A 24,520-nucleotide genomic window follows, 5' to 3' on the forward strand; every position below is an offset into this window, starting at 1 on the left:
TCTGCAAGTTTCATATTGGTGTTGAGTACATCGGATGCTTGTTTTTCCATTCTTGTGGTAATTTGGAGGATGTTCTCTAAACCCATGGAGGTTAATACAAAAGATGTAAAGTCTCCATCTTTCTTTATGGGTGAATAGCATTCCATGGTGTGTGTGTGTGTGTTTGTGGGTGTGTGTATCACATAGTTTGTTATCCATTTGTGAGTGGACGGGCACTTGGGTTGTTTTCATGTCTTGCTGATTGTGAATTGAGCTGTGATAAACAATCTAGTGCAAATGTCTTTATGGTAAAATGATTTTTTTTTTTCTTCTGAGTAGGTACATAGTAATGGGACTGCAGGATCAAATGCTGGGTCTACTTTTAGCTCTTGGAGGATTCTCTCTATTTCTTTCTGAAAAGGCTGGATTAGTTTCCAATTACACTCACAGTGTAGGAGTGTTCCCTTCTCTCCGCATCTTTGTAATGTGGGCTATTCTTACTGGGGTTAGATGATATCTCAAGGTGGTTTGATTTGTACCTATATCTTTTAAGGGGCCTTAAGTCTCCTTTGAAAAAGGAGGGGCAGCATTGAAAAGGGAGGCACATGGAGAAATTCTGCTGGGGCTCTGCAAAGGCACAGGGCTCAGTACAAATCCTTCTGGGCCATCTACAGTTCTTGGGCAGCTGCTGACTGTGGGGGGCTCTTCCTGGCTGATGGTGATGGGTCCTCACCTGGGGTGACATGGTCTGCCACAAAGGGCAAGGAATGCTGGCTCTGGCCTCCCTTGGATATCAAAGAGAACGAATGCTGTTTCTTTTTCTTTTCATTCCTGCTAAAGTAATACTAATTCTCCCCAAGGCAAGCAGGATGCCTCTGACTGATGGAGAGTCTCCTACCAGGAAGGCATGGAGGAAAAGCATAAAGATAAATTCACGTTCTATTCCCATTGCCAGGGCAGAGCACGTCACCTGGTTTGCGTTGCTTGAGCTTCATGTAGTAGCGATTACAAATATTGTCACTTGTCATCAGGATGGGGGTGGTGAAGGGGCGTGCTCAGACATCAAGGTTGAAATTCTGCTCAGGAAACGAATGACAAGGGAAGGAGTGTCAGTGGAAATTCTTTGTTTCTCATCTTTTTCATACGGGGAAGAGGGACAGAGTAGCTGCTAGCGAGCCAGGTTATTTATTTGCAAGGGACTGCGGTGGTTTTGCATTCTTGGTGTGCCTTCTAGGAGACTGCAGGCTGGAGCTGAAAGGAGAAAGCTGGCTCCCAGGCGACTTCCCCTGTTGTGGTCTTAGTGTTTGCGAGGTGACACAGCAGTGAATGGAGTGGCAACATCTGAATCTTCGTGGAGTTGAACAGTTAGTTAACTCAAGAGTATAATTAGAGGCACGATGACCATGCCCTGAACTCTGTAGCTTCTGCCCCTCCTTGAACTTCTCTCCTTCTCTTTCTCTTTTCTGCATTTTTCCTCTCCCCCGAGTCACTTGTTGTCCCAGACTTGGAGAGCCGAGGAGGTGGCTGAGGAGTCCAGCAGGCTGGCGCTGAGGGCAGGTGCCCAATTATCGAGCTGAGCACCATTCAGAATGAGAACTTTGGGCCTGGAAGCTCCTGCAGCAACTAAGCAGCCTCTGATGAAAGTTTCATGTTGTTCTTTTTTTCTTTTCTTCTTCCCTTTAAAGCCTATTGGGACATTTTCAGCTGAGGAGAAAGGGGTAGAGTTCGCCTTAATCCTTGCTTTTCCTGTATTTCTGCCTTTAAGAGGCTCCAAGCCCAAGCCTTGTAATTATCTCAAAAATAGACTTGATAGCCACAGTGCGCTTAGTGGGTTTCCTCTGCTGTGTCTAATGAAATAGTGCTAGGAGGAGAGCTAGCCTGTTGGCAGGGTGGATAGATGTTAATCTCACATTTCATCTCGGTTTAAGCAGTCTATGAGCTCATTAATTGTCTTTCTGGGAAGGGCTGGACGTTTATCTTTGAGAGCCATCTAGCTTCACTGAGCTCATCCAGCCTAAAGTGAAGGGACAGCCTGGAGCTATCTGCCCAATTTTACTGAACAGGAAATAGATAGCTAGACAGGGCAGATGGCTCTTGATCTATTTTGCCTGATCACCCACCAGAAAGGTGGCACTGAGAACTGCTCCCCCAGGGGTTTATGAGGGTGCAGCTCCCCATACCGTCTCTGGCACTGAAGATCGCCCATTCCTTCCTGACTTCAGGTAGGATAAGGTCACTGCACAGGTCACATCAGCAAACTTAAAAGAAGCTCATAGGGTTTCTAAATGTGCACAGAGAACCTGTCCACGTTAAATAAACGTGGTACCCACGAGTTCAAATCTTACTGGAGGAATAAAGTAAAATGACTCTGTACTTTATGTAGCGTAGTGTTTTTTAACCTTCACATTTCTCTGATGCGTTTGAAATAGATTTTAAATGTTGTTCAGCAGAGGAATAAATTGTGGTGCGTCCACAGTCTGGAATTTCATGCACCTGCTAGTGAAGACAAAGAAAGAGGTGGCTCCACATCAGGGGTTCTCAACATGTGCTCCCCCCGGGGGGGACATTTGACCAAGTCCGGAGACATCTTCAGTTGTCACAATTGGCAGGGGGAGGTGCTGCTGGCATTCCGGGGGTAAAGGCCAGCAGGCAATGCTGCTGAAATTCCTACAGGGGGCAGGACAGGCCCCAGAACAAAGAATTATCTGGCCTCAATTTCCAATAGGACTGAAGTTGAGAAACCTAGTTCTATGTGAATTATCTGGAAAAGGTATTGATGCTAAACTGTGCAAGTGTGTAGGTATCAGTCTATAACTCTGATCCTTTTTTTAGAATTAAAGTGTATCTGTGTGTATGTATACATGTCTGTGTATATATAGGTACGTCCGTACATGTTTTGAGAAGAAGCCTAGAAGAAGGCACATCAAACTTGTTCGGGGATTATTTTTCCAGGGGGGAGTTTGGTGGGTAGCAGGGATTTTCCTCTTTATTTGTAATTCAGAAAAGTGTGGTGGGGGACACAACGCTGATGTTGATTTTCATTCATCCACCTGGCACCCTAAGTTTTTAGGATCACATACACTACAAAATGGATGTTTGCAGGGCTGTACAGAGCCATAAGGCCTGTTGCTTTTCAAGGGACTGTTCAGTGAAGCTGATCCAGACAAGTGTTCTAAAGGACAGTTCTGTAAAATACGCTCTGCGTTCCCCTACGTTTGCTGGTGGTTAACAGCTAAGCTCAGCAATACCAGGTTTTGGGTTCCTAAGCAAACAAAATAAAATGAAAATAATCTGGGGGAATGAATAGATCTAAGTGGTTAAAGATGCATAAAGAGTTTCAAAAAGCCCTTTCATGGAAGCCCAAGATTACCAATGCTCAAATGTCATTGCCGTTTGGATGGACAGAGGAGGTGCCAAGGCTTCAGGCTCAGTGAAAGGGCTGGAGGGCTGGAGGTGCTGTCTGGGGGCCAGGAGATGAAGGAGGTGCAGCTGGTGGAGAGGGGGGAGCTTGGCTTGGCAGTTGGAACTAGGTGCATAGTCAGGGGTCCCAGATGACGGGGACAGTCAGGAGCTGGATGGGATTGTAGATGGTTCCCAGCATAGGTGTAGGAAAAGGAGCCAGGAGGGGATGTGCCTTGGGAAAAGATGTCAGAGAGTGGACAAGACAGAGCTTTAAGGAGGCAGTGGAGGTCCTGTGGGAGGTTCTGGCTGCACAATAAAGCTGTCTTTGTGGGTAGGGAGCTTAGGCTCTGTGGAGTAGATGAGAGGGGACGAAGGAGCCTCCTTCCTCTTCTCCAGACCTGTGTGCTGGCCTGCATTTCTGTAATTCCTTCCCTCCTGTAAGCTCCTCCTCCAGACAGCCGGGTCATGCCAGCAGGGACTGTGTCCTCGTGTGTCCCCATCCAGTCCCAGTGTCCAGTGCAGTCCCAGAGGAAACAAAGAACACAGAGTTGTTCTGGCTACTAAAGGGCTGAGCTTTGGATACATTTTCAACCCAGAGAAGGGAGCTGATAGAGAAGGGGGGCTGGCAGATGGTAAAGGGGAGGGATGTGGATGAAGAGGTGACAGACAGAGGGCTTGGGGTTGGGGGCCCAGGAACAAGTTCTGTATCTGCTTAGCCTTGTGTGCTGACCCTGGGCTCTACCAGTACAGCCACACGGAGAAGACACTTCTTTTGTTGAGTGTGAGGACAGAGACGCCCCCTGAGCTGGCACAGGGGTCTGGACAAGAAGAGATGAAGGGTACTCCATGAGGACCACAGGCCCTCCTGCTCGCACCTGGATGTGTTTGAATTTGCCTTGGCTGCGTGGCTTAAACAGCAAGTTTATTTCTCACTGTTCTGGGGGCTGGGAGTCCAAGATCAAGGTGTAAACTGGGTTGGTTCTTCTGAGGCCTCTCTCTTTGGCTTGCAGACAGCTGCATTCTCTGTGTGTCCTCACATGATTTTTTTCTCTGTGCCCTATATTCCTAAGCATCCATTTGTTTGCCCAAATTTCCTCCTCCTTCTCTTCCTCTCCTCTCCCTCCTCCTTCCTTTCCCCTCCCCCTTCCCTTCCCTGCTTTTCTTTCCTTCTTTTTTTCCTTCCTTCCTTTCTTTTCCCTTTTGAGATAATGTCTTGCTCCATCAGCTGGGACAACAAGCATTTGCCACTGTACCTGGCTAATTTTTCTTTTTTTTTGCAAAGAGAGGGTCTTGAGCTCCTGGCCTGAAGTGATCCTCACCCCTTGGCCTCCCAGAGTGCTAAGATTACAGGCATGAGCCACTGCACCCCACACATTTCTTCCCTTACCAAGACATCAGTCAGATCATATTAGGGGCCACCCCAATGGCCTCGCTTAGACTTAATCACTTCTATAAAAGCCCTGTCTTCAAGTCAATCACATTCTGAGGTCCTGGGGTTGGAGCTCTGACATAGGAAGTGGGGGGGACACGATTCAGCCAGCACAGACTTTCAACAGAGGTGGGAGGAACAGCTGATTCCTCAGGTGTTCATTCAGACTGTGCTTTGTGGATTTATCCCTTTCAGAATTGTAGCCCTAATTCAGAGCCATACACCCCAGGATTTCTCTTAATTTCCCTTGAGTGTTCTCATGATTGCAGTGACTCCTCCTGTCTCATGTCAGGGGAGCTATGGTACTCCCTTGGTCAAGATGGTTTCCGAATTCTGGAACATGCAGAAACGTAAACCAAGATGTGAGAGAGAGGAAGAAAGACAAGGTGTTCTTGGCTTTCGGCAGGCTGGCCCTTGAATTTTCATCTCACACAAGTGTCTGCAACTCGCTGTGTCCCTTTTGACTAACCCAGGGCCTTCCCTGTGTAGGAAGCTGGCTCAGCCTTCTGAGATGGAGAAGGACATGTGGGTCTACTCCATGGAAGCTACATTTGGGGAAGGGAGATGACCCACGCCTGAGTGCTGGGTTGTGTTTGGGTCCTGGTGGAGAAGAGGGGGCAATTCTTGCAGCTCTCAAATCTCAAATCTGAGCAAACTCATAGAGTTAGGTCTTCTTGGAGGCAGCAAGAGTCTCTGCAGATATCCACTGGAATCCTACCTCAGAAGCTGGGGTGTTTTCTGAAAAGAGAATTATCTTTCCATGGCTTCCTAACCTGCTTAGGGAAACACAGAGACTCTGTCTCATCCTTGAAGGCTGGACACAATCTGGTTCCTGGTCCTGTCTGCCTCCCTGATACCATCTCTTTGCCTCTCCTGTCAATGACTATGATGGCCCTGGCTACTCTGGCCTTCTTTCCAGTCCTTATCCACTTGTGCCTGCCCCAGGGCCTTTGTGCCTGCCATCTCTCCATGTGTCTATCCCCTTTTGTCACTCTGCTCTCATTGTTCCCTACCTACTAATCTGAAGTAGCACCAGCCACTCTGTATCCCATAGCTCATCTTGTTATGATCCTAGGACTTACTGTCATCTGATAGCATCTTCATTTATTGGTTATTTATTGGCTTCCTTATTTGCTGTGTTCTCCTCTCTCTCTTCTGCCCTGTGGCAGAGATTTGTCACTTTGTTTGTTGTTAAACAAGCATAGCCCACAACACAGCCTGGCATGTGTTAGGCACTCAATGAATGTTTTTGTAATGCATGAACAAAATATTCCCTTTTGAAGGATGCAGTTATCACACTTAAGAGAAAAACAAACCAAAAGCAATTGTTTCAGCGCCTGACTCAGCCTTTCTTGTCTTTGTGCTTTTTTCATGCAGGATCTGCTGTCCCTGCCATACAGCCTGGTCGAAGGGCAGGTAAGCGCTCATTTAGTCCTGACCTAGGATATTTGTTAAGTCTGATGGCAATGAAAGAGGCAGAAAAAAGTCTGTGTGTCCTATTACTGTGCCAACTCAGCACACCCACATAGAGGGTGCAGCTTAGGAGAGGTTTGGCACAAACCTGCAATGCACAGCCATACTGCTACTCTGGTGCTTGAGGCAGACATCTATAATCAACCACAGCACTATTCAACTATTATGCAGGACAGTCACTACTAGTTGATCAGGCTTGTAAGATCCTACATACTTGGCATCCTTACTGTACAAGCTCTAGAGATGAGGTCAGTTTTGCATGGGTTATGGGTGGGTGGGTGGTTAAACAGCTTCTTACTTCCTGGGAATCATGTGCTTGCCTCTGTTACATCATCAAGCTTTGAATGTGAATGAAGGAAGCCCACCTCTTCCAGCATCATACCACATTTTTATTAGCATTGGAGGTACCAGCGCTTGGCCATGTAAGACTATAATTGAACCAAACGGATCTATACCTTGGGGCAATGCTTTTTCTTTTTTTAATTGATTCCAACTTTACATTATTATTGTTGCTTAATGAGGAACTAATGTAATTTCTAATGAAGCCACATGGCCCTCAGATAGGTGAAGTAAGATTTTATTTCCCCTGTGATGCTGTATCCACTCTTCAATTAAAACCTGGGAAGGAAAATTAATACAAATGTAAGAAAAATTTTTTTTCCCTAAGATTAGTGTCGAGGCAGCATCTTTTATTACATACGTAAAATTTCCATGTAATGGGACTTGAGAGGAGTGTGTGGCCAGCCCTCGAGTGGATTGGAGGTGATTTAAGTGGCGCAAGGAGCTTTGTTAGGCTGGGATCTATGACTGCTGTCATCTGAGAGGTGATTAGGGCCTGCCCTGTGCCTCTTCCTCCTCCTCCTGCCACTGTTGGTGGCTCCCCCTCTTGGCTGCCAATTATGGGTAAAAGCATTTCAATAGTTGCCTTTTAAACAAATTCTATTGAGGTGAAATTCACACAACATACAATTAGCTATTTTAAAGTGAAGAGTTTAGTAGCATTTAGTACAGTCACAGTGCTGTGCAGTCTGCTCTGTCTGATTCTGAGCCATTCCCATCCCTCTCAAGCACAGCCCCGAACCTGTGAAGAGCTCACTCCTCATCCACCTTCTTCCCACCCTTGGAAACCACTCATTTCCTCTCTGTCCCTATGATTTGCCTAGTCTGAATTTTTCAAAGAAGTAGGATCACACAGTACTGACTGGCTTTTTTTTTTTTTTTTAAATATGGAACGCTTCACGAATTTGCATGTCATCCTTGCGCAGGGGCCATGCTAATCTTCTCTGTATCGTTCCAATTTTAGTATATGTGCTGCTGAAGCGAGCACCTGACTGGCTTTTTTGTGTCTGGCTTCTTTGACTTAGAAAACAGATTGACGTTTCTTCAAAAAGTTGAACATTGAGTTGCCGCATGGCCCAGCCTGCCTAGGTATAGACCCATAATGGACTAAAAACAAGATCTCAGACAAGTACATGGACACACATCTTCACAGCAACGTTATTCATGAGACCCCTCAAGGTGCAGGCAGCCCATGTGTCCATCATCAGATAAATGGAGACATGAAATGTGAGGAGCTCGCACACGGAGTATTATGCAGCCCTAGAAAGGAAGGGGCCACTGAGCTTTGCTGCAGCCTGGATGAACCCTGAGAATGGGATGCTTAGTAGATGCCTTTTGTTTGACTCCAGTCCTCTCTGTGTCACCCTTAGCTGCTTTATCAGGGACACAGTAGGAAGTTGTGATATCCTGGAAGATTGGGTCTATCTCCCGACAGAAGTCACTATTTCTTCACTGGGCTTCCTGCCCAGCCACTTAGCTCAGCCTTAGCCAAGTGGCTATAAAAGAACAGAAAACTTTTATAGCATTGCCTGTCCTCTTGGCAGATGTCTGCCTGGGTTGTGGTCAGCCTGAGCCCCTCTGCTCCCTTGCATCTGGCCAGTGGAGGTTGTCTTGGTCAGCAGAGCAGGCACACGGTGGCACCTGCCATTTGGTGGCCTCCTCTGCTGCCAGTTTCAGGAGCGTAGGGCAGACAGCAGAATTCCCTAGGTGCGGCTGCCTTTAGGCATTTTGCACTCCTGGGAGCATATTGGGGTCTTCTTGCTCTATGGGAAGCCTCTGAGCCAACACTTGCACTTGACCCCCAGAGCACTTGATAGGCAGGGAAGGTCTTTAGGACTATTGGGGTACTTGGGGAGGGGGTCAGCTCTGTTAACAGCCAGCAGAGCAAGGATGCACCCAAGTAAATGTTGGGTGCTTATAAAATGTCGGGAATCATGCTGTGTGTCCCATTCACATAATTTCATTTCTTCTCCTGCACCCATGGGTGATGGGGCCACCGTTGCCCTCTTCATGTTATTCATTTATTTAGAGGTGAAATTCACATAATGTTAAATAGCCACTTTTAGAGTGAGCCATTCAGTGGTTTTCAGTGTGTTGTGCAGTTAGCACCCCTGCCTGCTTCTGAGAACTGTTCTTCACACCCGGACGAGACTCCGTGTCCTTGAAGTAGTCACTCCCCATTCCTCTCCCCGTCCATCCTCTAATCTACCTTCATGTCTGTGAACTTGCTTCTTCCCGATGCTTCACGTAGGTGGAATCCTATGGTATGTGGTCGTTTCGTGTCTGGCTTCTTTCCCTTTCTGTAGCGTTTTTGAAGTTCATCTGTGTTGTAGTGTGAATCGGTACCTTGCTCCTTTCGGTGGCTACATAAAATCCCACTGTAAGGACAGGCCATGGTTTGTTATTCTCTCATCCATGGAGGACCCTTGGGTTTTTCCACCTTTCATCTGTTGCAACGCGTGCTGCTGTGAACGTTGTGTACACGCACTTGCATGAGTCCCTGTTTCTCAGTTTTGTGAGTGTCTGCCTAGAATCACTGGGCAGTATGGTAATTCTTGGTTTAATTTTCCGAGGAACTGCCAAACTGTTATCCTGTTTTAATAAAGGGAAACAGACTCAGCAGGGTTTCTCCAAGGGCTGCCAGAGTAAGGGGCAGAGTTGGGTTCTGAAGCCTAAAAGAAAGGCTGGCCCTGGGCCCACGTTTCCATCCGTGCCGCCCTGCAGGCGGCTACGGGCCCCATTTGCATGTTCTTGTCTGTGTACCATGCTGGGCAAAAAAGGGGTAGGAGGGACAGAGAATGGCAGGCTGGGTTTGTCTGCTCCTGGCCCCTGGTGTGCCCTCTCGTTCTACGGTGGCCCCTCGACCTCTAACCTTTGGGAAATCTGTGCAGTTGCTGGGTCATTTGCTTGTGTTGGTTAGTTGATGGGTTAGTTGATGGGTCTGGTTACTGACCCAGACACACATATGTGCTCTTTCCTCTCTCTCTGTCTGTATCTTTCAGGGCTGACAAAGAACTTGACTAAATAATAATAATAATTCAGTGGGTGTCAACTCTGAGCCATGTGATAACACCTCAGCCCAAATCCGTGCAGCCCTGGGTACACTAGGGCTCATAATCTCTCTTTTTCTACTGTGGGGGTGAGGTGAGGAGCAGAAGCCCAGAGAGGTATGGTAACTTGTTCCACAGTCATACAGCTGTTAAGTGGCAGAGCTGGGATTTGAACCCCCTTCTGTCCATCTCCAGATGGAAGATGGAAACATCCCCCTCTGCCCAGAGGATCTCTGGGCTCTCCCAGGGCATCCATGTATCCAGAGATTGATTTTTTTTTTTTTTTGAGACAGAGTCTTACTATGTCATCTTTGGTAGAGTGCTGCAGTGTCACAGCTCACAGCAACCTCAAACTCTTGGGCTTAAGCAATTCTCTTGCCTCAGCCTCCCTAGTAGCTGAGACTACAGGTGCCCGTCATAATGCCAGGCTATTTTTTTTGTTGTTGCAGTTGTCATTGTTGGTTAGCTGGCCTGGGCTGGGTTTGAACCTGCCACCCTCCATGTATGTGGCTGATGCCATAACCACTGTACTACGGGCACAGCACGGAGAGTTTTTTTTTTTTTTTTAACTTCATTACAGTTCTGGCTTTCCCAGACCCACATAGCCCTCCCACAATGATGCTAAGAAGTTTTGGTGGTGTGTGAGGAGGTGGGAATTGTGTTGAAAAATTGGCATTCCCTTCCCCCGGGAGAGAGGCCCAGGGACCAGCATTTTGCAAAGCAGATGATAAAGGGGATTGTTGTTTTTTAACCAACTTTCCGTCCCTGCTTTCTTAGTATTTCAGAATGTGGGTTGAAGAATCTGTGGTGTGTCATTGTTCATCCTTTCCCCTGGGAGGGATGCTTGGTGATGCAATACGGAGGGGGGCCAGGACCCGAGCTGGCTGGCAGCTGGGAAGTAAGAGATGGGGTGCATCTCGGGTGAGATGCTGATAAAGGTGGCCCTGGCAGGTGGGACACAGGGAGAAACTTCCCCAGGTGCCCTCTTCTGAGTGTTATCACTGTCTTGGGGGACCTGGGAGGGGTCACACTTGCTCCGTGCCTTAGCTTTGGTGGGAGTAACTCTCTGATCTTTTAAAACGGATAAATCTCTTTGGCAGTGGTGTATTTCTGAAGCGTAGCCCAGAGCTGGAATCAAGGCCCTGGTGAGATGATGTGACCAGACCGAGGAGAAGATTTATTATCCTCAAGGGGGGGTTCTGTCTTGGAACCTGCCATGCCTGCAGCCCCACTCTGCGCTGGGGTAGGAAAAAGTATGTTTTTGGCCTGAGTATGAGTCTTTGCGTCACCTCCCAGATGGATGAAAGCAGGCAGGGTGTTTTTCAATCGCGATGGATTTATTCCTTTGATCACCTTGCCTTGTCTGCCTCCTCTGTAAGTTCTGACGGATGCTCTGTTCTCATGTCTCTGTTACTCGCCCGTCATGGAAAACAGGGTGAGAATCTTATTATCACAGCTCTCTTGCTCCCTGCCAGCAGCACCGGGGATCGTAATCACCTCTGCTGCTGGCGGCTCCCTTCCTTTTATCCTCTCTCACTTCCTCCCCCCTCCAGAGCTTCCAACTGAGAGGCGTGTGTACGCCTGGGGAGGAGGGTCTGTCATTCCTTGAACACCTACTGTGTTCCAGGGACCTTAGAAGTGTCACCTCATGTAATCCTCCCAACATCCCCCCATACCCACTCCAAGAAAGGTTATGATTAAACCCATTGGCAAGCAGGTAGCTTCTAGCTCAGAGAGGCAAACGACCCTCCTATCATGCCAGGTCACCCAGCTTGCTAGGGAGAGTGATGGATTAAAAAACTCTGCTCCAACTGACTTCAGAGTATTTGCTCTTTTCCAGGCAGCCTGAGGAAGCCGGAGAGTTGGTGTGTGTGCCAAAAAATGACTCTCCTTCCCAGTGGCCAGGCACCTCAGTTATCTCTCAGGGTGATTTCTGGGCTTCCTGTCTGGACTGGGTCTCGCCTCCTTTCATCAGCTGTTTGTAAATTCACGGGATCCTCCCTGTGTGAGAGGCTGGGACGGGCCCCTCAGTGATCATTTCCTAACAGAAGGATGCTCTTTCCTGCTCAGCAAGTGTCAGCTTATAATCACCCATGTAATGAAGAGCAGGACTCACCATCTGATTCCTCGTGGAAGCTGCTAGCCTTCCTGTATAGGCAGCTCTGGTGTGGAAGAATGTCTGACTCCCCAGACACCTGGACCACATGGAACGACCTGCTCAAAGTACCAAGACTTTCTGCACAGCTTGGTGAGAGCTAGGCCGGGGTCACCGTTCTGGTTTTGCCTCTGGTCCTGCCCTGGTCCCTAAGGCTCTCAGATCTTGCCTGGGGAGCCTCTGAGGGCTGTCCTGGCCCAGACAAGCTGCTTTTTCCATTACCCCGTTTTATCTTCCCCGTGGCACTTAGCACCTTCTGCAATATTATTTTCTTCTTCTCATGTTTATTTCCTTGATTCTCTCTCCCTGCCTAAAATAAAAGCTGCCCGAGAGCTGTGTTCGGTTCACTGTGACAGCTCCTGGGCATGGCACGCAATGAACATCCAGTATTTGCCAAGTGAAAAACAGATCTCAGCTGACCCCTTACAACTCCTGTTGCCCTATCATGACTCATTGCTCATCACTGAACCTGTATTTTTAATTACTTTGTTTACTTACCCTGTTTTTTTGGTGCATGGGGAGGAGGTCTGTAAAGTTCTCAATTTTATCTTATTTTTTTTATTTCATTGAATCTCTGCACCTGTGTAGTTCCTGGTAGGGGTACAGAAGGTATAGATGGATGGATGATGGATGGAGAAATGGACAAGTGGGCACATCTTGCTGCATTTTCCTGAGTTTGTGACCATATTTCAAAGCAAGTAAGAATTTATTTGACATTGCTCCATCTGGGATTACTCAGACTTGACCCATTCTTCAACTACACCGTCAGTCAAGGTGCTCATGAATATCTAAGCATTAAGAACTTGTCACAAACTTTCTTTCTTTAAAAAAAAGTTTCATTTATATAAGACAGTAGGCTGAGAATATAGACTGTGGAACCTACTGATGGGACTTCATTAAGGCCTAACTTGAGCATTCATTAGTATGTAATTTTGAAGTTCCCCCTTGGACACTAGTAAAGGTGTGTTTACTGTATGACAGTATTATTAATTTTGTATTTCTGGAGCTTTGGGTCTATTATTTTTCAAGAGAGTTTTGCTCTGTTTTCCTGGCTGAAGTGCAGTGGCGTGATCCCAGCTCACTGCAGCCTCAAACTCCTTGTCTCAAAAAGTCCTACTGCCTCAGCCTCCTGAGTAGCTGGGACTATTGTTATGTGCTACCATGCCTCGCTAAGTTTTAAATTTTTTTGAAGAGACAGGGTTTTGCTCTATTGTCAAGGCTGATCTTGAACTCCTGGCCTCAAGCAATTCTCCCACCTTGGCCTCCCAAAATAATACACACACCCCCCCCCCCACACACACCCATATGAGATATGTATTTTATATGAGATAGCTTGGTGAGGATCTCCCAGAGTTACTGTATTTCTGTTTGTTTCTCTTGATATTGGTCAAATTTTTGCCTTGTCTATTGTGAGCCCATGTCATTTGACTCACGAAGGGTATTTAGTGACTAGCATTGGTTACAGATTGAACTTTCTATTAGCATAAAAGATTCATCTTGAGCTTGGGTAACACATCCTGCCTTGGGCTTCTCTGAAATGAGTGCGGTTCTCCAGTCTTACTTTGGTTCCAGTGGGTTTGGACATATCCTTTTACTGATGCCTTCTCTTTAAAAAATTTCCAAGTGATGTAGGTGTCTCTTGAAAGTAGAATATGGATGGATTTTGTTATTCACCCGGGCTGAGAATCTTCGTTTTTTAATGGAGAAGCACAGTACAAGTGCATTTGCCATAATACACGTTTGATCTTCTGTCATTTAAAAAATTATTCCTTATGAAGACTCCCTGCTGCTTCATTTGTTTTCTCTGTTCTTTGCTCTGCAGAGTCAATTTAATTTGCTTTACTCTCACCTGCTGATTTGAAGGCAGGCATCCTCCTATTAATTCTATATGTGCTTTAAGTTAAGCCTCTAAGTTCTGCTGAGAAGGATGCTGTACCCTTGTGTCTCCATTGTTCAAAGTCAGGAATGAGATGGTCTCTTTGAATTCCATCCAGGCAGGGTGAAGAAATTCAGCTTTGTACTTTTCTGCGTCTCCTTTCAACTTCTTCCCAGGCTTGGTCACTAATCAGGACCTGGAGAGCCAGCTTAACATCAATAATTTATACTTTGGACATAGTCCACAGTAGTAGGTAACGTTTGTGTGTGTGGAAGAGTTAATATTTAGCAGTCAGTGTGCCAACCATTATATAGAGAATTTCTCACCTAACCTTTGTGGCAACCCAACAAAGAACCATTCTTTGCCTCCGCTGTTCAGATGGGGACAGTGAGCCTGTGAGATTTTGCAACTTGCCCATGGCCACACTCGTGGAGATGGCAGAGCTGTGAGTCCTCGGACCCAGCTCTCTCTCCTATCCATGACTGTTTTGTTCCTTTCTCAGAATGACTACCGCCAAGTGTATGTGGCTTTGAGAAACGTATTTACACCAAGCAGCTCATCGAGGCTCCTGCCTTGCCTACTCTGTGTCCACCCAGAGTGCTCTTTTCTTGTCTTGGACTTACCTTACTGAGCCCAGACTCACACGGTAATATGAGGAGGAAGCTTCTGGGGGCCCTTGTTGAAATGCAGGACCAGGTGATGCCTACATCACAGAGTTGGGTGTAGCCATCCCACGGCGTACACCTCTATCAAAGCAACGCGTCGCATACCATGTGTACGTGCAATTTTTTTAACTTGTCAATTAAAAAAATAGATTGGAAAGAAAATACAGAGTCTGATTCGGTCAATCTGGGGTGGGCCCTGAGACTCTATGTCTCTTATAGGCTCCAAGTGTGGGAGGCTAATGTTGTTGGTCCTAAGATAGCAAGATTCTGAAAGGCTCCAGAATGCTGTTGCTCTGCCTGTTGGATTGGCCTTGTTTTCATTGGTCCTGGGGCTCAGTTCTCTTTAGTGCTGTGGTCAAGGAAATGGTCTCTGAAGATATCGGTCTCCATCCAAAGCTCAGCCCTGGCTCTCCCTGAGACAACCAGGCCCATCTTACTGAGTTGTGTGGTTTAAACTAAGTAAGATAAATGAAGCGTTCAGAGAGTGTCTGGTGTTCACCTGGTGAGGACAAGGTGCATGTTTAGTATTATCATTTGCTCTGAAGCTCTTCGATTTAACCCCATGTAAATCCCCAGCGCCTCCTCCTACCTTAGGGTTTTGTTCAGACCTTTCCTTTAACCTCCAAGTTCTTCCTATTTCCTCTGTACAAATTCTTCCTGAAAGATGGCTGGAGTCTCACCTCTTCCACGCAGCCTTCCCAGTTAACTTTTCTTAGTCTAGTTCTCTCAGTTAATCTCACAGAACTGTCTACCCCTCCATCTAGCCACCTAGCATGTACTGAACTTTGCAAAATCGTGTTATTTCTGTATAGGGATTTGGAAAACATGCTTTGATAAGGTATTTTGGATTGAGGATAAGTAAGACTCCTTGGGGAATATTTGAGTAAGAATAGAGTGCTGCTGTCAGCTGCTGGCAGGACCCATTTTCCTAAGTGGGTTGCCCCCCAATACCTTTGACCGCACAAGTACAACCCTTATGAGGGATGTCTTTCAAATCCTGGGGGTACTTGGGGCCTGCTTTTTTTTTTTTTTTAGCTGAGGGCCTTGGAACAGATTTCAGGGGCAATGAAAAGTTTTGCTCAGCACCCTGCTACATTGGTGGATGTGATGGGTGAAGGAGATAATGATTTTGATGATGATTATCTCACAACTACTCAAATACCCAAAGAGCCAAGAGAGAAGTACTCAGCCCCTCCTGGGGACAGGCTGCCTTCCCTACCAGGTGGCCCAGACTGTCACTTCCAATTTGGGAACCGATCTTACTTTGCATAAGTGATTGAAGTAATTGCACTGGCTGTTTCTCTTAATCTACAGGATGCTGAGTTGGGATTGGACAACTAATGGGGCTCGTTCTGATTTTCTCTAGATCGTTTTCCATGCTTAGTCAGTGCCTTTTCACTTACCTTCATTGTGAAGCTTTGTGTCTGGGGACCAGGGTACATGTGACCCCAAGCTTGTCCCTGTTCTGATGGGCTGGTGTGTCAGGGTGGATTTCTCTTGTGGGTGGTTCACAGCTTTCTGACAACAGAAAAGACCTTCAATAGAATGGCAAAATTGCAAAACGAAGGAAATTTCTGGCTTGGGCACCATGGTCCTCCTTGGGCCTTTCAGGGTGACATTTTTCATTCGCTGAAAAGGGTATGACGCACAGTTCAGTTTGGAGGACCCTCAAATGTGGCTGTCATTGGTGGGCTTCCTGGCTCCCCACTTTGGGGAGACCATTCCTTTTTGTCTAAGCAGCTCAATGGGAGGGAGCAAGGAATCCACCAGGCATGGAGCTGAAATTCCTTATGCCTCCACTTCCCTTGGAGGAGCAGGTGACAGAGAAGGCAGCCAAACATTCCCTGATTCCACAGCCAAATGTTACATCCTTCTGGGGGCTCAGCTTGGAGGGGTAAATTTCAGAGGCTTGGCATTTTTCATGCCAATTTAGGTTAGACTAGCAAAGGGAGTTTGATTTCTAAAAGCCAGATAATATTCACACTGTCCGATCAAGCTGCCGGATGGGCTAGCAGAGGAAGAAGAGAGGAAGGAGGGCTCCAGGAACGGGCACTCCCTGTGTGCCTTCCAGTAATGGGTTATAAATGTGAAGTTATTTAATTTGAAGTCAGAGCTGCAGCGTTATTGATTACCTGGAATGTCTAATGCTCAAGACTGTGAAAGCCCCTTGCAAGAAGAGTGTTTAGTGAATCATCGCGCATTTTGAATTAAACAGGTACGCATAAAACACATGCATGGTAATTCTCGCTGGCCTTAGGAATGCAGGATTAGAAGTGCCAGTCAACTCTGAGATGCCAGCCCAAGATTCAGACGTGCAGAAGGGCAAACAGTTGGGTGGCATCCGATTACCTCTCTGGACCAATTTTCTGCTCTCTGTACCCTGTGCTGTGCCTCAGGAACTTCCCTGTGTAGACCACAGCACCAAGTGCCCTCACCCATTGGCTTCTGGTTTTGGCAATGGGGAGCCACAGTAAGTTATAGGAGGAGGGAGGAGCAAAAGGGTGTTTATATACTCTGCTTAAGCTAAAAATCTCTGTTCCTCTCAGGCAACCCTCTCTGGGAAGAGCTGGGACTTACTGTCTCTCGCACCAGAGCAGTGTATTCTCTGGTGACTCCCTTGCTGCCCATACTTTTATAATCTCTTTATTAATTTCCTCACAAATTATCTTAATTTGAGCATGCCATTTGTTCCCTGCTGGGACCATGGCTCCCACAATGGGCAAGACATGCCTTATTCCAGTACATAAAAATAGGGTCACAGTTTAAATATCGCCTTTTCAGAGAGACCCCACCCCCAGCCCACACCAGGGACATCTTATCCTCTGATTTCCTTTATGGCACTTGTGAAATTTTGATGCTGTCTTTTAATTGGCCCGTTGGCCTGTTTGTTGCTCATTTCCTTCCCTAGAACAAGGATGGTAGGCACAGAGAAGTCAGGTGATTTGCCTAAGACCACACAGCTAGGAGAGAGTGGAGATGCAATTTAAACCCATGAGTCTGTGATTCCAAAGGCCTCTCTTCCAGAACCATGCCAAGATTGAGATTCTGGTTGCATGTGGGCAATAGGGAGCCATAGTAGGTTATAGGAGGAAGGAGAAGAGGGGGAAAAAGCATTTATATACCCCGCTCCCTCCCACGGGCTGAGCTGTAGGTGGGGTTCTAGTTCCTTAGAATTATTCTTCCCTGTTATCCATATTCACGGTGGACAGACAAATCTTGGGTTTCCTAAAACATTCCTTGAACCCGAAGTTGCTTCCTCAGATGCAGTGGCAGAGACAGGTCTTCAACATCCAAGGTTGAGCCCAGCCCCCAGGAGGTCAAGAGCTTGTTCTTCCTCATCTACAGACCTGTCTTTCTCACCTAGGAGGTGATGTTCTGTGTCCAGGCCTGCTAGGCTCTGGAGCAGCTTACATGCCTAGGTGGCAGGGGTCTTTCCCAGAGAAGGGAGCTACCTCACAGTTGACAGAATAACTTTTGATTTGGGTCTCCTTTCAACCAGAGGTGCATAAAAGAAACCCCGGCTGTGCTCTGCAGAATGCTAATGATGCGTGTGGAAGCATTCAACCTGGGGTCAAAACCAATGAGAAATTTTCTCCTAATCTCCCTCAAAGGTCCCTAGCAGGATGAGATGAAAGCACACCCACACGTTCTACACATCTAGAAGCACCTCACCCATCTCTACATCATGTATAGATTAAAAATAAAACCTCTCTACAGCTTCATTTCTCAGAGACACACACAAGAATTGAGAAGAAAACAGAAACCGTTTCATGATCCCACTGCCACAGTAAACCCTGCTGACACTAAAAGGGTCAGCCATTCAAATGGGACAAAAGCTACCAATTGCCCCCTTCTCCCAGTCTGCCAGCCCCCCAGTCTGTCCTGCTTTTCAATGGCTTTAATTTCTTCTAGAAAATTCTGCTATGGCTGTGCTAGTGTATATGCGTGTGTGTATAGCCTTGAACCTTTACACCAGAGTGGCCATCCATCACACGCTCTTTGTGAATTGATTTTTTTCCTCCTCTCCGCATCTCAGAGCTCCTTCCATATCGGCACAGTCACTTCTATGCCTTTTTTCTCAGTGGCTGCGTAATCTGTCGTCATGTGTGTGCAGTGCAATTGGTGTGATCTTGACGGGTTGTTCCCACTGATTTGCTCTTAGGAACAATATTTCAGCGCGTGTTATCGTGCACATAGCTTTTCATGTTTTGCAAGGACATCCACAGAGAGTTTATCCTGGAGGGAGAACTGCTTGGTCGAACTCTGAGCATTATTTTAAATTTCATTAGATGTTGCTAAATTACCTTTCATGAGATTGGTAATAACCTACATAAGCAGAACACTGAATGCGAGTGCCTGTTATCCCGCACAAGCATATGAATTCTAAAACATTCAAAGACTCTGACAGTTGGAAGGGAAGGAGGTCAGACGTCCTTCCTCTTTGCGCTTGCCACGACTCTAAACGTTGAGGTGATTTCTCTCTGTGTGGTCTGGTAGGACCCGGGTCTTCCATTCAGCATCTTCTCCCCCCAGTAGTGCCTGGTTTATAACCGACACTCTGACATGTTTACCCGGGTCCCTCCTGTTTTGTTCCATACAACTGCCGTGGAGACACGGTCTTAGCTGTCAAGGCTGTGATATCTCCCAACTGTGTGTCTTTCTTAATCAAGGCCATTTGTGCTGCCTTGGAAAAGAAAACACCACATATCTCACTTTAGCTGAAATTTCTCAGTGAGGTGTTCAGTTAGTTTGTGAGGGCTGCCATAGCAAAGCACTGCACTAGGTGGCTTAAATAACAGGCATTTATGATAGAACCTCCATAGCACCTTGACCCGATTTTCATAGACTGGACATGCACCGCATGTGCATATCGCACAGTAGGCCTAGTTCCTTGTGGTGACCACCTCTGTGTGTTGACCCATCTGTTACAGTCCCGTGGTGGTCAACTTACAGAGGTTCTGCTGTATCTCCTCGTAATTCTAGAGGCTGGGATTCTGAATTCAAGGTTACGGCAGGGTTGACACCTGTGTCCTCTCTCCTTGGCTGGTGGATGGCCTCTTTCCTACGCGACCTCCATGTGGTTGTCTCTTTGTGTGTGCCTGTGTTCTAATCGCCTCTTCTTGTACAGACGCCAGTCAGATTGGGTCAGGGCCCACTGTAATGACCTAGTTTTACCTTGATTGCTTCTTTAAAAACCCTATCTTCAATTCAGCCATAGACTGAGATTCCAGGGATTAAAATGTCAACATAGGAGTCTTAGGGGTTATGAACCAGCCCATAATGACTGTCCCATTAGCTAGTGGTAGCAGGGGCCCTGGCTGGGTAAAGATCCTACACCAGCCTTCCACCACGGTGAATCACCCAAGGGTCTTGCTGTTCATCACCATGATCTCTTTCAAGGCCCAGGATTCATGAGACCTCTTGGTCCAGGTGAGCCATGGAGCAGCTGGCCAGGGTCAGCACGGCTGTCTCCCTAGCTATGGATGTCGATGGCTCTCTTCGTCAATCTCCTGAATGCTGAAGAAGTCTGATGAACATGAATTGCTACTTGGAAGTAAGGACCTTGCCTTTCAGCCCAAAGAAGAGATGGGTAGATGTATATTTGGTTATCCCGCCTCCTGCAGCCCAGCCAAGGCTGGCTGGTGAGGTGCAACTTTTCATGGGTGAAGCTTGCAGATGAGGAGAGCCAGGGCTGCTGGTGCAGAAGTCGGCGTCTGAGCCAGGAAGGGAAACGAAGCAGGCGCAGGCGCAGGCTCCAAGGCTAATTTTCCATGCTAATGCCGATCCATCGTAGGGGCTGCCTGAAGCGTTGTGTTTACATAGATTCTGAGACCGCATCCAGGTTGATTAGTAAAAGAAGTCTTGATTGATGAAGGATGCCTGCCAAGGGCACAGGGCAGAGAACAGGGGTTGTGCACTCCACACTCATCACCCCTGCTTCTCGACGTGACACTGCTATGCCCAGAGAAAAGGCACCTGCAGGCCAACCAGGTGTCACCTCTGGGCAGGTGCCTGTCTGTGGAGAGAGGACCATATCATAAAAGGGAAGAGTTGTTTGCTACTGTGGGCAGGGATATTTTCAAGGTCCTGAAGGGCAGACAAAAAAGAAAGAATCATTATGCCTTGGATACTCAAAGCAGCTTTGGTTTAGATGTCCCCCTTGCTTTGAATTTTCTGTTAGTGGTGACCTATAGGGCAGACACAACCTGCTTACAGTCAGGGAAACACATCAGTGTCACTGTTCTAATCCTACAAAGTGTTTTCACGTCTGTGGGCCGGCATAGTGGAGTCCTTAAAAAAGTTTACAAAGCATGTTTAAGGGGAAGCAATGCAAATACCCTCATCAATGGGGTCCAGTGCCCTTTATGGCTTGGGTTTCCATCTTTTTCTAGAGTTCTTCGAGAAGCCCCAGCAGCAGGGATGGTGCACGTGTGACTTGCACCCCACCACATGCTCCTCTGTGCTCTTGGCAGACATCATTAGTAGATCGAGACTAAGATCTACTGGTGCTCTGGTGCTCTGTGCTCTGTGACCTCCACTCCTTCCCAAGACTGGCTCCAGCATACCCTTAGAAGGAATCTTGCTTGACCAGTCCCATAAAGCTTTCCCCACCCCTGCATTTGTAAAATGGGAACCGGAGTTGCTTCAGCTGTGTACGTCTCCTTTCCAATCTGGTTGTGTCTGATTTCCACACCCTTCTGATTTTACTTTGTAGACTGATGGCTTCCTGTCTGTACCACTGCCTTGGCTGTCAGAATCTGGGAGTGTGAGAAACAGTGAGCCTGCTACTTCTGGATGCGCCAATTTGTCTTTTATAACGCTCCAGACAGGATCGGAGCTGAAATTTGCCTTCTGATCTGCTGATAAAGCAAAGGCCCGCTAGCTGAGTACAAATATGGATGAGTAGATTAGTTATCTATTGCTGTGTAACAAATTACCCTCAAATTTAGTGGCTTAAAATAACAAACATGTATTATCTCCTGGCTTCTGCGGGTGGGGAATTGTGCAGTGGCTTCCTGGGGTGACCTGCCTGAGGATCACAGTGTCAGCGGAACTTTAGTCAACTCAGGGTCTGGGGAGGGTGCACCTCTAATCTGACCCACGGGTCTGGCTGGACAGGGCACCTCAGGTCCTTCTGGATATTGGCTGGAAAAATCCACTTCTTGTCACACAGATTTCTCCATTGGGCCGCTCACATCTTGGCAACAAGCTTCCGTTAGTGAGAGCAAATGAGTGAGAGAGGATACCCAGGACAGAAGCCACAGGATTTTTAAAATAACCTCATCTTAGAAGTGACGTCTTGCTTTATTCACCGTGTTAGAAGCAAGTCAGTAAGTTCAGCTCTCACTCAAGTGAAGGGGACCCTACAAGAGTTTGAATGCCGGGAAGCAGTGATCGTGGGCTGCCGCCTTGGAGGCTGTCCACTACAATCAGAGGCACAATGATGAGCTTCATAATAGTGATAATAGCTAAAAAAATGCAAATAACAAGTGTCATAATCAGGTACGATGGATTATAAAGCTTTCTCCTGCTCATAACTCAAGGAGGAAGGCACCATTGTCCTTGTTTCACAGATAAAAGAAACTGAGGCTCACAGAGGTTAATAACTTGCCCCAGGAGCCTGAGTCAGAAGCTCAGATTTTAAACCTTCATCATCCTCAGACTATTTTAGGACATTTCCTTAAACAGAATCCAGAACTTCAGAAGTGCTTGTGAGTGTGCACCCTGCATGGAAGCCCAGGGGTGAACTTGGGCTTGGGACTGAGATAGAATTTGTCAACACTGAGGTCTTGGGGTAGGATTATCTCTTTGGATCTTGCTATATCCATCTGCAAAGTGGAGATGGTAACAGTTCCTACGTCACAGGATTACTGAGAGTTGAAAGAGGCAGGCTGTGCCAAGTACCCAGCCCCGAGCAGGGAGTCAGTGTGCCCTTGTGTCACCGCTCCCTGCTTCCTAATCATTTATTCTAATTCTGACAATTTTTTTTTCCTCTCCTCTGAGGCACTTTCTCTGAGAACTGCTTTATTTCAGTCATTCTTTAAAGTAATAACACTTAAAACTCTATAAAGATGCTCTTGAATTCAGACCGCCTCCCCCTAGGAAGTACCCGTTGTGTTGTCAGGGTGACTGATGCAGACTTTGGGGTTCTGCCGAGGGCCGTCCTATGACTTGAGAATACCTGGGAGGGAGAGACCTCTTGGAGGGAGGGACAGAGAGCTCCATGTAGCTTGTGGTTCTCCATCTGACCTCCAGCTTGGACATCTTATCTTCTGAGTGAGAGGAGAGGAGTGGAGGGACCAATGGGAACCTGCTTTCCTGGCAAACATCGATGTTCAACACTGTCGTTGTTCAGAATGAACAGTTTGAAGGGTGGACTCCCCAGCATGGGCAGACAGGGAAGCCGGATGAGAGCAGATCGGACAGATGGCAGTAGGTGTTTAGAATATCCACCTGCCAATTGTCTGACAGGTCTTGATGGGGTAGAAGTGATGCCGTGTTCCCTGGCTACCTGGCTGTGTCCACCAGTTCTTGCTCCTGAGCTCTTTCTGTGTAGGATGTGAATCCACTTCTGGTTTTCCTGGGATCACTCCCGGGAGTTGGAGAAGACAGGGCTATGACTCAGTGACTTTCCCATTTCTGAGCATGAACCAAGTGCTAGTAAAACTCAGGTGTGCTTTTTATTTTATTTTTTTAACTTTAATGACTTCTCAGGGATTTATGAATAAAATCCTGGACCCATTTACTTGGGCAGCAAGTAAAGACTCACATGGATTCAGGTCCCCCATGGTGGCTCCAGGCTTTTGCACAAGTTGTCCTTCTTCCCAGGCTGCTTTTGCCCACCTTCTCCCGGCCCTTCCCTGCTGGAATTCCTTTCCATCCTTCAGGGCTCAGTGTGGGTGTCACCTCCTCCGGGAAGCCTTCCTGGGATTGTCCCACTTGTGCCACGCCCCCTGCCTCATTCCATTCCCTGAAATCTCCCTGCGTGTTTCCTTCCGGGAACCCTTGACAGCTGTAAGTACATCATCACCTGCTTCATGTCCAGCTTTCCCCCTAGACTGAAGGACCCTTGGGGGTGAGAGACAGACAACCTATTTTCTCTTGTTTCTTGTGTTCCTAGTACAGGGTTAGGAGTGGAGCACATGCCTGGTTCCTTTTCAGTGAATGAGGGGATGATGAGGAAAACAGGAGAGAGGAAGAGGCAGTTCAAGACAGTGTGGGAGTCAGAGGCCTTGCAGGACCTGGCAGCATGGCTGGCTCTTGGCCACCCTGGACTGTTGAGTGGAGCCTGTGGGTGAGGTAGAAACTCAAGTCTGGAGAGGCTGGCTGGTCTTGGCTGTGTCCTGGGAGGGACGGAGGCTGTGCTCTGGGGAAATGGAAGCAGTAAGCCCTGTGTCACTGTCCTTGAGGTGCTCTAGTGTGCTTGAACCATGGCAGATGGGACCTAAGGAACAAGACCTGGCTAATCATCACATCTTCCAAGAGGCTGGAGCTCCTGTCTGCCTTCCAGGCATGAAAGCTTCATCACACCTCTTCCTGCCCTCAGCATGCTGTGCCTTGGGCATGCATTACTTCCTGGAAATGAAGTAATGGTGGTGGGATCATGGTGGCGGCGGTGGTTGTGATGGTGGAATGATGGTTGTGATGATGTTGGTGGTGGCAATGATGGTTACGCTGAAAGATTATGATGATGATGTAAGACAATACTGATGATGATGAGGATCCAGTAGGAAAACATGAGTGCTGCCTTACATGTCAGTATTCTCAGGAACATCTTAAACACAACTCACCTAGTCTTTTTTTTTTTTTTGAGACAGAGTCTCACTATGTTGCCCTCGGGTAGAGTGCCGTGGCATCACAGCTCACAGCAATCTCCAACTCCTGGGCTTAAGTGATTCTCTTGCCTCAGCCTCCCAAGTAGCTGGGACGACAGGTGCCCGTCACAATGCCTGGCTATTTTTTTGTTTTAGTTGTCATTGTTGTTTACCTGGCCCAGGCCGGGTTTGAACCTGCCAGCCCTGCTGTATGTGGCTGGTGCCCTAACCACTGAGCTACAAGTGCCAAGCCAAGACACTTAGTCTTTGCAAGTACATTTCCCAATAAACTTCCTTTTTAACGTTAGCCACAATTTCACAAATGAGGCCACCAAAG

The 24,520-nt window shown here is 47.3% G+C and overlaps 1 protein-coding gene and 1 non-coding gene across 11 annotated transcripts in view; one reads left to right on the plus strand and one right to left on the minus strand.

The window, feature by feature from the left end:
• The window catches only part of RBFOX1 (RNA binding fox-1 homolog 1), a 2,283,260-nt gene that overhangs the window by 198,433 nt on the left and 2,060,307 nt on the right, over positions 1–24,520 (plus strand). For 9 of the 10 annotated variants that reach the window (XR_008373346.1, XR_008373347.1, XM_053556410.1 and 6 more), the window contains exon 2: positions 6,188–6,226. The exons of the other annotated variant lie outside the window; for it this stretch is intronic. Coding sequence is in view for 7 of the 9 variants with exons in the window: in XM_053556410.1 (XP_053412385.1) it covers positions 6,188–6,226 (39 nt within the window). In the remaining 2 variants the exon portion in view is untranslated. The remainder of the gene's footprint in view (positions 1–6,187; positions 6,227–24,520) is intronic. 10 annotated transcript variants of the gene reach the window in all.
• Positions 7,504–7,610, minus strand: LOC128562845 (U6 spliceosomal RNA). The gene has a single exon (XR_008373545.1). It is a non-coding gene; the product is annotated as a U6 spliceosomal RNA (small nuclear RNA).

The sequence above is a fragment of the Nycticebus coucang genome, chromosome 12, assembly GCF_027406575.1.
Source record: "Nycticebus coucang isolate mNycCou1 chromosome 12, mNycCou1.pri, whole genome shotgun sequence".
Taxonomy (NCBI): Eukaryota; Metazoa; Chordata; class Mammalia; order Primates; family Lorisidae; genus Nycticebus; species Nycticebus coucang.